The 14009-nt window shown below is 41.7% G+C and overlaps 1 protein-coding gene across 1 annotated transcript; it reads right to left on the reverse strand.

Moving 5' to 3' along the window:
* Positions 1-5459: 5459 nt before the first annotated feature.
* On the reverse strand, positions 5460-8509 carry sst1.1 (somatostatin 1, tandem duplicate 1). The gene is made up of 2 exons (XM_023417558.2): positions 8334-8509; positions 5460-5919 (listed from the first exon to the last, which is right to left on the reverse strand). The coding sequence occupies exons 1-2, from the start codon at positions 8478-8480 to the stop codon at positions 5698-5700; spliced, it is 369 nt and encodes a 122-aa protein (XP_023273326.1). The 5' UTR covers positions 8481-8509; the 3' UTR covers positions 5460-5697.
* Between the last annotated feature and the right edge of the window lie 5500 nt (positions 8510-14009).

Genomic DNA, 14009 nt, shown 5'->3' on the forward strand with positions numbered 1-14009 from the left:
AGCAGTGTAGGCCTCCTTGACATTTGCATACAACAGATCCAGTGTCTTATTTTCCCTTGTGGGACAGTCAACACACTGAGTGAAGCCAGTCAGGTGAGAGGTGAGAGTGACATGGTTAAAATTATAATATTTATATGATTATATGATTATTTATATATCAATGTTTATGATGATAAACAGGGATGTAACCTGAGTCTGAGTGAAGGAGGCAGACAACCAGGAGGAGGTGATTCTAGTCTTACATTAAACTGCTTAAAGCTATACAAATAGAGCTGAACCCAATAGTTGATTAATTGATTGGTCCAGCGACAGGAAATTAATTGGCAACTTTTTTTTTATTTTTTTTTAATTTTATTTATGGTGCTTATACATAATTAAAAACAGGCAGACAAAACAGACTCATATAAAGTGGACAGGTAGAGCACTTACAAAAAAGACTGAATGAATAGAGAAGTTTCAAGTATGATAATAACCAAAACCCTCCCACACCCTCTACTGAAGAAAAAAATGGAATAAGTAAATAAATAAATAAAATAATGTTAAGACTTCATTCTGAGTGGTATTTCAACATCTTCACTGCTAACATTTAGAAAGGTACAAGGGCAACTACTTTCTTAATGGTTTGACAATGTAAAGATGGCTGAAACATTTCAGCTTCTCTAATGTGGGGATTTAAATGATTTTCATAAAAAATATATTTTAGGTCTGGACAAAACAAGCTCTGGTCACTGTGACACAATGGACTATTTAATCATTTCTACAAATCAATCAATCGATTCATTGAGTAAATCATCAGGATATTGATCCTTATAAAATGATAACATAAACTTTGACTTTATTAATTAAACTCTTAATTATTAATTAGGTAGCCTCATTATACTCACATGCTGTTACTGAAGTTGTTGTTCACTGCAGGACTTTATGTGTGATGGAATACTGAATACAACATACAGCCTGTCATGTGACCTCTGATGTGGTCATATGACCTGAGAGACTGTCAGCAGTGTGTGTGTGAGTGCGAGTGTGTGTGTGTGTGTGTGTGTGTATGTGTGTGTGTGTGTGTGTGTGTTTGTGTCTCAGCTGTCAATCATCAGCCCTCATTAAGCTCAAATTACTAAAAAGCTTTTCTTAACAAAGCATTAATGAATGAAAGGAGCTGCTAATCTGACTGCAGCAGCTGCCACACACACACACATGCTATGCTCTGAGCCTGAACACACACATACACACACACACACACACACACACACACACACACACACACACACACACACTTCCTGCCTTTGTGTGTGAGCTGTTCTGCTGCTTCTTGAGTTAACATGAACCTGGGAGCTGAGCTGCCATATAACATCAGGACTGGTGATAATCGGTTCAGATCCCACAGAAATAAATGTATAATATAAAATGACAACATCTGAAAATTATATATAAAACCTATCATAGATATTTTCAATATATGCACATTCTAGTTTGAGAATTTCATATAGGCCTAACATGTTATAAACTTATATCTTCATACATACGTATACATGTATATGTGATAATAGTATATCCTCTTATAGGTGACATATATGGCGACATCACTCTTCATCACTTCATATAGAGACATATATGTCATTTGTTACATTTCTGTGTGGGCTGGAGGAAAAACTATATAAAAATCATTTGTATATTCAAAATATTTCCCATTGGCACAGTGACACAGTGACAGGTCAGACGCCTGTATCTTCCTGCCTCTATATGCTGTCTCACACTTCACTGGCCCAGTGGTAATATTCATAGCAACACTTTATAATCCTGTGATTTACACAGTAATTTCATTGTGTGAATCAGGTCCTTATAAATTACTGTTGTAATGTAACCTAGGTTCAGTGGAACCAGAGAGTTAGAGCTGGGTATCTGAGAGGAAAAGAGAAATAAATGATATTCTAACTATTTCTACTATTTCGACTGCAACAGCAGGGCCAGCCCTATAATCTTGAATGTTGTTGACTGACTGACTGACTGACTGATGATATTTCCACCACTGGTCAGTGGAGTGCTGAACATCTCTGGTTTCCCGGCTGCTCAGGAACTGCAGGGAAGAGGAGGAGCACTTCCAATACACTGAGCCTCGCCTCCAGTACAGCAAATAAACTACTTTGATTACATGTATCATTATTACTGAAGGAGGCAGAGGAATAACTAAACATAAGACACACCGAGCAGAGAGAGGGAGGGAGAGAGAGAGAAGTCACTGGTAACGAGGCTTCGTACTAACGACTATGACCAACTCTACATATCAAACAGAGGGAGTTAGATGTAAAGACCTGCCTGTAATAAAAGTCTGTTATGTTCTGGAGCTGAAGTAAATAAAGACTAAACTATTGTGGATCCAGACAGAGGCTGTTTTCTGTGTCAGAGACTGAATTAGAAAGATGTCTCTGGCCCAGGTGGTTCACCTGGTGGAGCACCAACTTCTCTTGCTGTGGCCCGTAGCCCTTTGCTGTATGTCATCCTCTCTCTCTCTTTCTCTCTCTCTCTGTCTCTCTCTCTCTTTCTCTCGCTCTCTCACAATGACTGTCATAAAGAAAAGCCTGGAAAAATTGCTTAAAAAAGAAAGATACTGTGTCTCTCCTACCTTTCTCTCTGAGTGATCATGTTACAGTAAATCCAGCTCAAATCACAGCTCAGTCTTTGTCTTTCATTTATGTGTTTGATGATTTTGTCAGACGACATCACAGTTATAAAATCAGGATTTGACCAAAGGCCCAGACATGGACTAAGTTTAGAGCTAGTCTTGTTTCTCCTCAGAAAACAATAGAAACCTTCCACAGCTGAGCATTTAACATTTCATTACTGATTTTTATTTCAAATAATACAATAAAGTAGACATAAACGTGTTTATTGATCTGTTTACACTTCCATCAGCTCAGCCGATCAGTCATTAAACATATTTTGATTGAAAAGAACACAGCCATTGTGGGAAGATGGTGGACCTGGCTCTGTGTCTGGGTTACAAGCCGGAGGACGGAGCAGTGAAGACGGGAGGAAGACCTGTAACTTCCCTGAAACTGGTCCAGGAGCTGTGAGGGTCTAAACACAGTCGCACAGTGACACTGTTTAATGAGGATACATTCAGTTGGTCACACTCATGGATGTTTTATAAGACCTTGATCCCGGATCTAAAAATGGTGCCTGTTCAATTCTATAGCAATTGCTCACCTGTCGCATACACCGAAAAAGTTTCTGGCAAGCATCTATGTGCAGTATCGTCATCCCATCATGCCTCTGGGCTATGAGAACGAGCAAACAGTGTTCTGGATCGGAGCTGTGTGTTCATAGACGCTATGCTAGTGGACTTCATGGAGGAGTAATACCATTTCTACAGGACTTGAAACCGTGGATTAAAACAAACGGTAACAGCAACAAACAAGAAGATAAAGTTCTGAAAAGTAAGGTGCTGTTAAACCTGCGATCATTGATGTTGTGGATAATTTGTGTTGACAGTTGACAGTGATGTTAAATATTTAGTTTGAACTATCTTTAGTGCATTTTTAATAAGAAATTGATGCTGCATGTGACAGATATGTGACAACTTGTCAGATAAAATGATCATGAGGGCTTTACTTTCTTACCTTTTTATATTGAAGCGTATTCATACGCCATGTCTTCTTTGTATTCTTGTACTACTTATTTAAAGCGTATCATAACTCCCCTACTGTTGTGTCACCGAGCGCAGCTCCTGTCTGTTGTGTAGTGGAACGTTTGAGCAATGAACAACCGAGTGTCTTTCAAACCGAACATTTTACTTGCTAGTAAGCTGCAGTTTACAAAGAGTGAAGTAAACTACACAGGCTCGTGCACCAGATGTCTCCACTTCATATCTTCACTAAGCTAGCGACAAAACCTCGACAGGTGTGATGGAAATCTGAAAATGAACAGTTGACAAAATGATCAAGTTCCCTTTATATATTTTAATAAGAGCTTTGCAAAGGATCAGTGTACAGTCACACAGAGTGCAAATACTGACTGACTGAAAAAAAAGAAAGAAGTAAGCAGGGTCAGGATCTGTGTGTGTGTGAACAATCCTGACTGTCTAACTGCTGGAAGAAGCAGGTGTGTGTTCAAGGATAAACTACTCCCTAGATTGTAGCGGACAGAACCAGATCATACATGTGGGAACAGATTCACATTCATGGATCAAACCAGGTTATACAAAGTGCAGAATATGATTTTTCTATTACACAGGTTACTTCCTTACACTTCCTCTCAACACTGTTCATTGTAATACTAAATCATTACCATTATCTGCTTATACATTTATTACATAGACTGATTCAAACAACAAACATGAACCATATTATTTAGCATCTTTGAACCAAACAATTCACAACACTGTTGCATAGCAACCTTGACAAAAACTTGAGGTTTTAAGTCTCTTGGTTTTAACAGTTGTACCATTAGCTGTAGAACTGAGCTGAAAGCCATTACTTACATTTAACAATTGTATCTTCAGGCTCTCTGTCGGTGTTGTTTGCTGACATTGTTTTCATTACCGGAGCACAATGAATCTCGGGATAGATTGGACCATGAAGGATCCACCTGTTGGAGAGTTGGTTGTCCAGGAAAAGAAGGACGCATCTGAAGGAGCCTTTCAAATGGAACAGCCTAGTCACGCTGCTGTGACTCAGTCGGTCCCTGAACTGAGACACAGCTGATAGTAGGTTACAGTGATGCGTCAGTGATTGAGAAGGTAGAAGAAGTGATTGTGATCTAGTTCATCTGAATCTGTGTGAATTACCTGGATGGACATCAGTAAAAATACAGACAAGGGTTCATATGTTGTTTTTAGTAAACTCTTGTTGACCTGAGTGAAAAACTTCCTTAAAGATCATCTTCAGTTTCTCTACAGTTTGCTCAGATTTGGGTAAAACTTTATTTTCTTATTATGAAGTTGAATGTTGAATGTGATGTTTGAATCAAACATTCAAACATCACATTCACAAGATGTTGAAATAGTTAAGTTTGATCTCTCGTGTCCTGTTTGTTGTGTTGTATAAATTAATGTGTTTATGTGACTGTGTGACACTTCATCATCATCATCTTCATCATGGATCTTCAGACACATCTGGCTACATATAGGTTGAAAATGGTTTGGCAATATATATATATATATATACCTTTACTTTGAAATACGTGTGTATGTGCTTCCTGTCTCCTCAATCTGTCGCTGTGCTGCTGTGATGTGAGTTTCTCCTCTGGGGATCAATAACCTCATATCTTATTATCTGATCAGTGAGAAAGAACTGATTAAAACAAAGCCTTTCTCCTCTTGTTGCCATGGCGTCTCCTCTGTTTATTATTAACCCTTCATTAACTGTTAACTCGTCGGTGAATCTCCCCCTCAGCTCACACTTTAATCAGCTCCAATAAAAACCTGCAGATCTTCATCCTGATGAAGACTTTTATTTCCTCTCCTCCTCCTCCATCAGCAGACAGCAGCAGCCGTTTGTCTCAAACAGATTTTATTCAAACCAACAATTAAAAATAGTTTCATCAAGTTTACATTCAGAAAGAATCAGTTCAGAAAATCTAACAATTCATCCAAACTAATCAGTGACAGTCTGATCCACACAGTGTCTGTACAGCGTCTGGAGGAGGAGGGGTGGTGGAGCTGAGAGAGGATGAGGATGATGGAGGATGAAGAGGGGGCTCTCAGCAGGAGGTGAAGGTCTTCCAGAAGAAGTTCTTGCAGCCAGCTTTCCTCTCTCGGGGAGCCAGCAGCGGCCCGGTGCCGACGGCGGCTCGTTCAAGATCAACATGAATGTCTTCAGGTTCTCCTTCAGCCAGAGGGAAGTTCTCCTCCTCCAGAGCCTCGTTCTCCACCTGCAGGAGGTCCGACAGGAGCAGCTCCGCCAGGGAGGAGCGGGACAGGTCCTGAACACACAACAAGAAATATTACAGATAAAGACCAGAACCAGGGAGGAGCAGGACAGGTCCTGAACACACAACAAGAAATATTACAGATAAAGACCAGAACCAGGGAGGAGCAGGACAAGTCCTGAAAGATCAAACCACACCACATTAAAACCAGGAACATTCCACATCCTGGAAGAAGTTGAAGAAGACAGTTTAATGATGAAGGACATAAAGACTGAAATCTTTTAGACATTTGGACTCTGCAGATTTATTGCCGTGTAACTGATAAAATGATGATGTCATGTCCATTAAAAAATTAAACCTCTTATCTTAGAACCTTTAACATGAAGGATGAAAGTAAGATCCTGCTTTAAGGTTTTCAACTGTCTGACAAAAACAATCTGAATTCAAGGTCCACTTAAAGTGAGAAAGAGAACATTGTCAGCGATAGTACAGTTGAGAAAAACACTGATGTTAGGCGGTTCTGCAAAAACCTGGATGATATTCATGCTGTTCATGCTTCATTCAGACTGTTGCAAACGGGATGCGACAATTGGTCTACTGTATTGACCTTAATAAATAATAATTGTAGGAGCAGACTGATGATATTCTGTTTGGTCTAATTCTGTAACGTCACACTTCTTCTGTTGTTGGTGATGATTGACATCATCACTGTCAGGAACACCTACAGATACACAAACAACTGACAATGTGTGTTTGTTTTTATAAATGCAAACTCAGACTCATCTAATAAATAAACATCCAACCTCTCATCTGAATAGACTTCAGTTACAGACCGGGACTGGACCAGAGACTGGACTGGACCAGAGACTGGACTGGACCAGAGACTGGACTGGACACTCCTGATCCTGATCCTGATCATCAACTATAGAAAAGCAGAGATTCCACTGAACTCTTCTTCTGCTGGTCATTGCAGGCTGATGATGATGATGCTCCATGAAGCAGAAACTCCTTTCCTGGAGTGAACTCACCAAAATAAAAGCTGAGTGCTCTCAGCATCTGATCGATGCCTCTGTTCAGTTGTGAGGTTTTTCCGCTGCATGAAGACTGAGATCACATCAGTCAATTCTGAACACCAACCAGCTGGTTTTAGTTTCACTTAAACCAGATCAGTTAAACCAGCTGATGTTGGTCTCTGCCTGTCTCAGACCGGTGGAGGTGAGAGACTGTGACCGCAGCTTGGACCACATGAACATGAGGATAAATGTCTCTGCGGTACATCAGGATCAGGTCTATAAGTCTCCTATCAACGGGACATATTCAGGTTGAGTCTGAGCATCGTGAGTCCAGCACACAATGAGGTTCTCTGCAGCAAACATTTATATTTCAGTATAAGAGCCTGTTCTTGTTTTCCCATCTGACTGAGCTGTAAAACTTCAATTTTATTCTAATGAGCAGAAACATTTGACATTTGACATGAGATTAGAATATTTGAGACTGTTACTGACAGAGAGTTCTCTGTGAAAGAAAAGAGCAGGTTTCTGCTGCAGAGGAAGAAGAAGAAAAAGAGAGGAAGGTGAAATGAGATTTTGGGAAATGTTTGAAACAAGACCTGAATTATATGAAATTATGAAATATTATCACACGAGTTGATCAATAGGAAATTAATCTTGGATGATTTTAATAGCTGGTCAAACTTTTTAGTCATTTTTTAAGAAAAACTCCAAACAAACCTGTCAGTGTTCAACTTTCTGTTTTCCATCTCAGGCTCACAAAAGTTCTGTGACATTTTACAGACTGAACAATTAATCAATCAGCAGATTAATCAATACATTTTCTTTTTTTAAGAGCAGATTGACAGACTAAACAAATGAAAACCTTGTTCTATACGAGGTCTTTTATTCTGGTCTGAATGTCTGAACTGGTTCTGTTCAGTTAAAACAATTCAAAGGAAATAATTAACACTCAGTGAGCGGACAACAGAGACCTGATGTTTGGATCCAGTTATCATTGATTGATTATTGTTGTTTGATTAATTATTCAAGAACGAATAATAAAGATAAATCATCTTAAATAATCTGAAAATAAATGACACTGAAATATAAACGTATCTCACTGTGAGGACAGACAGACAGAAACATCCTCTGTCCTCCTGTCGGTCTGAACCCTCTAATTACAGTTTCCAAACATCTGAAATGATTCAAATCTGATCTTCAGAAAGAGAGAAAGTTTATTTATTGATGAATAAATCTGTTCAACATTCAAATATTTTAAAGAGTCACAAACATTAGAATTTAAAATGTAAATTATAATGAAGATCAGCCAACATTTTACTTCATGGTTTAGTTTTTACAACTTTCACTGAAGGAATGTCCCTCTGATCCCTGTCTCTGTCAGTGTCTGTCTCTGTGTGTCTCTTTGTCCCTGTGTCTGTCCTTGTGAGTGTGTTTGAGTGTGTGTGAGTGTCGGACCTGTTTGGAGCCCAGCAGCGGGGTCCGGTGCAGCAGCAGGCGGAGTTTGGCGTCTCTCTGGACGGCGGAGGAGCAGCTGATGGAGGCAGTGAGGGAGAGGAGGAGCAGGAGGAGGCAGCGGAGGCGCGAGGAGGAGACCATCTTCATCACCTGTCTGTGTGATTATCTGCGGGTCGACGGATCTTCTGGGTCTGCCCCGTCACAGCGGCTCTTATAAAGCCCCGCTTACGTCATTGATCACCGTGTATGGATGCGGGGGAGGGGGAGGGGGGGGGGTGTCATCATTGACTGATGATGATGATGATGATGATGTTTCCACTGCCTTTAGTCAAATGATCCGTTTTCAGACACTTGATCATTCCTTCCTGCTGCTCAGTTGACACACAGTTTCTCAGCTGGAGGCTCGCGGACCCCAGCTGGCCCCTCTCATTCTTCTCCCTCTATATCAGGTATTGATACATTTTTTTGATATTTGTATTGGAACATGCTGGCAGTGTTTTTATGATGTGTGAAGTCTGAACAGAAGCTGTTCAACAGTAAAACAGAGTCAGTCAACAAAGTTTCACCAAATTAAAACCAACATCAACACAATATGTGTTTGTTTTGTCTCTTTGTGGTTGTTTTGTGTCTCTTTGTGGTTGTTGTGTCTCTTTGTGGTTGTTGTGTCTCTTTGTGGTTGTTGTGTGTCTCTTTGTGGTTGTTTTGTGTCTCTTTGTGGTTGTTGTGTCTCTTTGTGGCTGTTCTGTGTCTCTTTGTGGTTGTTTTGTGTCTCTTTGTGGTTGTTGTGTCTCTTTGTGGTTGTTTTGTGTCTCTTTGTGGTTGTTGTGTCTCTTTGTGGCTGTTCTGTGTCTCTTTGTGGTTGTTTTGTGTCTCTTTGTGGTTGTTTTGTCTCTTTGTGGTTGTTGTGTCTCTTTGTGGTTGTTTTGTGTCTCTTTGTGGTTGTTGTGTCTCTTTGTGGTTGTTTTGTGTCTCTTTGTGGTTGTTTTGTGTCTCTTTGTGGTTGTTCTGTGTCTCTCTCTGAGTCAAACTGTGTTGTTTTTGTCGGTTGTTTGGTGTCTCAGTCAGTGACGGCGCTGCTGGTCACATCGAGACGACGTCGTCCTGCTGGTCTGTCACTGAACAACACAAACACACACACAGATCTTTTGCTCCTTCACACAGTCGCGTCTACAGCTGCTCACTGTTTTTCTTTCCTGTGTTGAACAACCTGAACAGAGCGGTGAAACCTGCCTCAGGTTTAGCTTATGTGTGTGATGGCGTTCAGCTCTCTGATGACATCACCAATCTGAAAGTTGACTCACAGCTGCTGACACACAGAAACTGCGTGAAACACAACTAACACAACACAACTCTGACTGCCGGTCTCTCAGTTTGTCTTTTGTTGGGCCAGAGTTCCCCCCTGGATCTCTGCAGGTCTCAGCAGAAACCCAAAACCTGTCACTCAAGTTAAACCTTCGTCTACTCCTGTTGACACGTCTTCCTCTGAATTCAGCCTCACCCTGGAAAGAGTCCCGTCTGTTCACGCCCACAGGAGCTGACCATAAATACTCTTGTAATGGCTGAGTCTGTGGTGATATCACAGACTGTCCCTGTGGCTCAGGGGTTAAAATGTGGACCACGAGAGTCCTCAGTTCAAGTCTGACCGGAGACCCACTTCCTGTTATCTCCCTCTTATCAATATGTAATAAAGGCATAAAACGACCAATGAAGATTATTTAAAAAATGTTCTGTCTTTAATTTTCTCAGACAACAACAGGCAGAGTTACTCAAGTCTGGTCCCAGCCATTCAAGTCTCAATCTGGGCTTAAGTTAATTTAACTTAAGTTTGATTTTAGTCAGTCCAGTTTGGATTTTTGGTAGTAGTCCATAGTTTGGTCAGTAGAGTCTGGTTCTGGTCAGTTTGATTCTCCTTAGTAAAGTTCCTGTCAGAAATGATTTGTTCTAGTTAGAAGACTCTGGGTTTTGTCATTTGAATTTGATTTTAGTCAACTGAGTTCTAGTCAGAAGAGTCTGGTTCTAGTCATTTGCATCCGGTTCTAGTCAGTGGAATTTGGTTCTAGTCGTTGAAGTCTGGCTCTAGTCAGTAGAGTCTAGTTCTGCTCAGTAGAATTTGGTTCTAATCAGTATAGTTTGGTTCTGGTCTGTAGAGTCTGCTTCTGATCCATAGAGTCTGGTTCTGGTTCTGGTTCTGGTCAGAGTCATAGATCTTTAACTTTAGGTGAAATAAATTGGTCATCTGAAGACTAGAATAAAAACTTCTTTTAAACTGTGACCTGTGTGTTTGAGGTTTATTCTTCAGAGTGTGGAACCCTGTGGAACCCTGTGGAACGTTGTGTGTTGCAGAGAGAATGTTCCACAGCCTCTGTGTTTTAACTCAGCTCCCTGTAGAGTCCTGATCTGCAGTGATGCTGTAGCCTCTGTGGGAGTCTCAGTAATGAAGCCTTACTCTCAGCAGTCACACTGTTTGTACAGTCTCCCACTGTTACACTGCGAACACTAATCACACCTCCGCTCCGAGCACAACAACACACAATTACAACATACATCTCTTTAATGTGTTCTGCTTTTTACTACAAACTGCTGCACACATGAACGCATCGCTGTCTCCACCACACTCTGAGACGCTGCAGGATGTCTTCTCTGTGCTCTCATTAACCAATCCCACAGCTCCTCTACCGATGATGGCAGAGGTCAAAGAGAAGCTCTGCAATTGGCTGACTGGTTTACCATCATACTAAGCACACGAGTCACAGGCTGTGGTGTCTGGTCGTCTCCCAGGTGACTGATCAGGTGAATCACCTGGAGTCTGACTGTCGTCTCAAACCTCCTCTAACTCCACCAGCACATCTCTGCCAGTCATCTTCATCAGGGGTTAATATTCAAAGATTCACTGGAGAGCTCCACCACGAACAGCTCAGGTGAACTGTCAATCAAGTGGCAGGTAAAGATGTGGATCTCATCATGCTTGACAGAGAGAGATCAAGAGAGTCCCTGTCTGTTCTGGTTTATTGGCATTATTCTAAGATATTTGCAAAATCCACTATATCAGACTTTCTGCCTGGAAGGGTCCAGATGAAGTCCTGTAGGGTCTCAAATCCACATTGTGTAATAACATACAAGACTTCTCCATCATCATCAGTCCCATCAGGAGGTGTCTGATTGGTGTAGATTCATTCAGGACAAACACACAGAGTCATAAACAACTATCTTCGGAGACCAAAAGAACCAGGAGTCCTGCAGCAGATGGACTCGCCCCCACAGAGTCCTGATCTCAGCATCATGGAGTCAGTCTCAGATCAGAACCTTCACTTTCCTGTTCCACAGGAGTGTTAGTGCAGATTCAGACTGGACAAGACACTAAATAAAGTTTAGTCCAGACTGAGGTCAGTGTGGATGTCTGTGTGTGTTGTTGACACTGTTCTGCTACAATGTGCTGCACAAAGGAAAGAGAGACTCTGCTCATGAACATGTGGTGGTGAAACAGCTGCAGAGAGTATTAAACAAAGTATTAAAGTTTTTTTTCCTCAAGAGGTAAAAACATCATGGACATAGAAATCATCAACATCAACATCAGAACATGACAGACGTGTTAAGACGTTCAGGGACGTGGATGAGGGATAAAATCCTAGCATAACTCCACTTCCTGACCCAAAAACCACACCCATCATCACCACCTTTCTCCCCGTATCCTAGCAACCGGAGAGCTCTGTCTCCAACTGCAGTGCCCATCAAGACGCTGTGGTCCTTCATGTGGTCCATGTGGCTGCAAGACTTCAGCTGTCAGGTAGTTAACAGTAGACGGCAGGACACATTTCACACCTGTCCGACTGTGTTACCACGGAAACTACTCTGTGACTGGTGGTGATTACAGCAGCTCTCTGTTTCTGACAGCTGATTGGTTCAGCCTGTTGAGCTGTGTTAGAGGATGACAGACGGACGGACGGACGGACGGACGGACGGACGGACGGACGGACGGACGGACGGACGACAGACAGACAGACAGACAGACAGATGGACAGAGACTTCAGTTATGATGCTAAACACAGAATCAATTAAACTTTAAACACATTAGAAATGTGTTTACAATTTACATGATCCATCCCTCATGGAATTAATCAGACACACACACTCACACACACACACACACACACACACACACACACACACACACACACACTCACACACACACACACACATACTCTGAATCAGGTGAACTGTTCTGAAACTAGACTTTTAAACCAAACTGAACAGACTGAGGATCAGACTGAATCTAGAGTCTGATCTTCAGATTGCGATCCAACATGTCTCTGAGTGTCTCTCACTGGGATCTCTTTCTTTATTCTGAACTTTCACTTAAAGTCAAAATATCTCAGAAAGGCCCAAACCAACATTTACTCAGTACTTTCACCTGTAGCATCATCATAATAAATGTACATTTTTCCAGATCTCCTGAACCTCCTCAAAGCTGCTCAGAGAACTAATCTTAAACGAGTCTCAGTTGTCTTTCTACCAGCCTAAATGACCTTCTTCTTACCTCCAGGCCTTGTATTACAGTAATAAAGCCTTCAGGACCCACCAGAGGTCACAACCGTCCTCCTGTCCTCCTCACTCACCTGATGCTCCGCCTCTACACCTCATTCTCCTCATCACATACACCTTCAGAGTAACCGCAGTCAGGGTGATGTGTTCATTCTGCTGTCACCTGTTGCTGTCAATTTATCACCTGTCTCCCTGCGTCACCTGACTCGACAGATTAATCACATCAGACGTATTGATTTCAGTCAGGCGGCTCAGTAGGAGCAGAAAGCCGGCCTGTCCAGAGAAACCTTTATCTACCTGTGACACAAAATGTAGAGGGTGTGTATCTCTAAAGAGGAGAGAGGCCGTCGCACTGTGGAGTACAGAAGTGTTGTCTTTTCTGAGTAACCATGACAACTATGTGCTGGAGTTCACAGCTGCTGCAGAGACATTGTTGGTACCGGAACAGATTAGTTTAATTTCTCGGATCAGGAGATTGAAGAGGTGGCTGCCTACACTGAGAGCAGGTGGGGGCTCCTGTTGTGTGTTGGTGCTGCTGATGGAGCACATACTCATCTTAGCACCACAGGAGAAACACTGTTACTGTTTCTGTCATGAAAGCTCCATCATCCTTCAAGGTGTAGAGCATGCACTTCTATGATGCTCTGGTTTAGAGGGCCTGTCCACACTATCACACCTGAACATTCAGGTGAACATTCATATCACATGACCATTCACCTACACTGGGAATGTTGCGTGCCAGTGTAGACGGGAAGCAGATAACAGTCAAGACAGTTGTAGCATTAAAATAGAGAATTTACCTGAACAGCAGCTGCTAGCAAAGACAACAAGGTCAGTAACACTGTAATTCATTATCATGTTGTGTTCAGCACTGGTAGTCCAGACTGATGAGAGCCAATCAGTGTCTACATCATCGTTTCCAAAGGTCTCTTGGAGTCATGTGGGTACCAGACGTAAACATAGGAAAAGTTAATAAACTAAAACACATTACTGCAGATGGATCCTGATACTGTTGACATTGTGGGAGTTGGGCAGCCATGGCAACCAATTTCCAGCTTAGACCTGGAACAGTGGTGGGGTGAATGTTGGCTATTACATCCTGAGAGAGACTCACACAGCTGGTTCTTAAAACCAGTC

The sequence above is a fragment of the Seriola lalandi genome, unplaced genomic scaffold, assembly GCF_002814215.2.
Source record: "Seriola lalandi dorsalis isolate HSWRI2012SDOR001 ecotype SW California unplaced genomic scaffold, Sedor1 jcf7180002054575, whole genome shotgun sequence".
NCBI classification, from domain to species: Eukaryota; Metazoa; Chordata; class Actinopteri; order Carangiformes; family Carangidae; genus Seriola; species Seriola lalandi.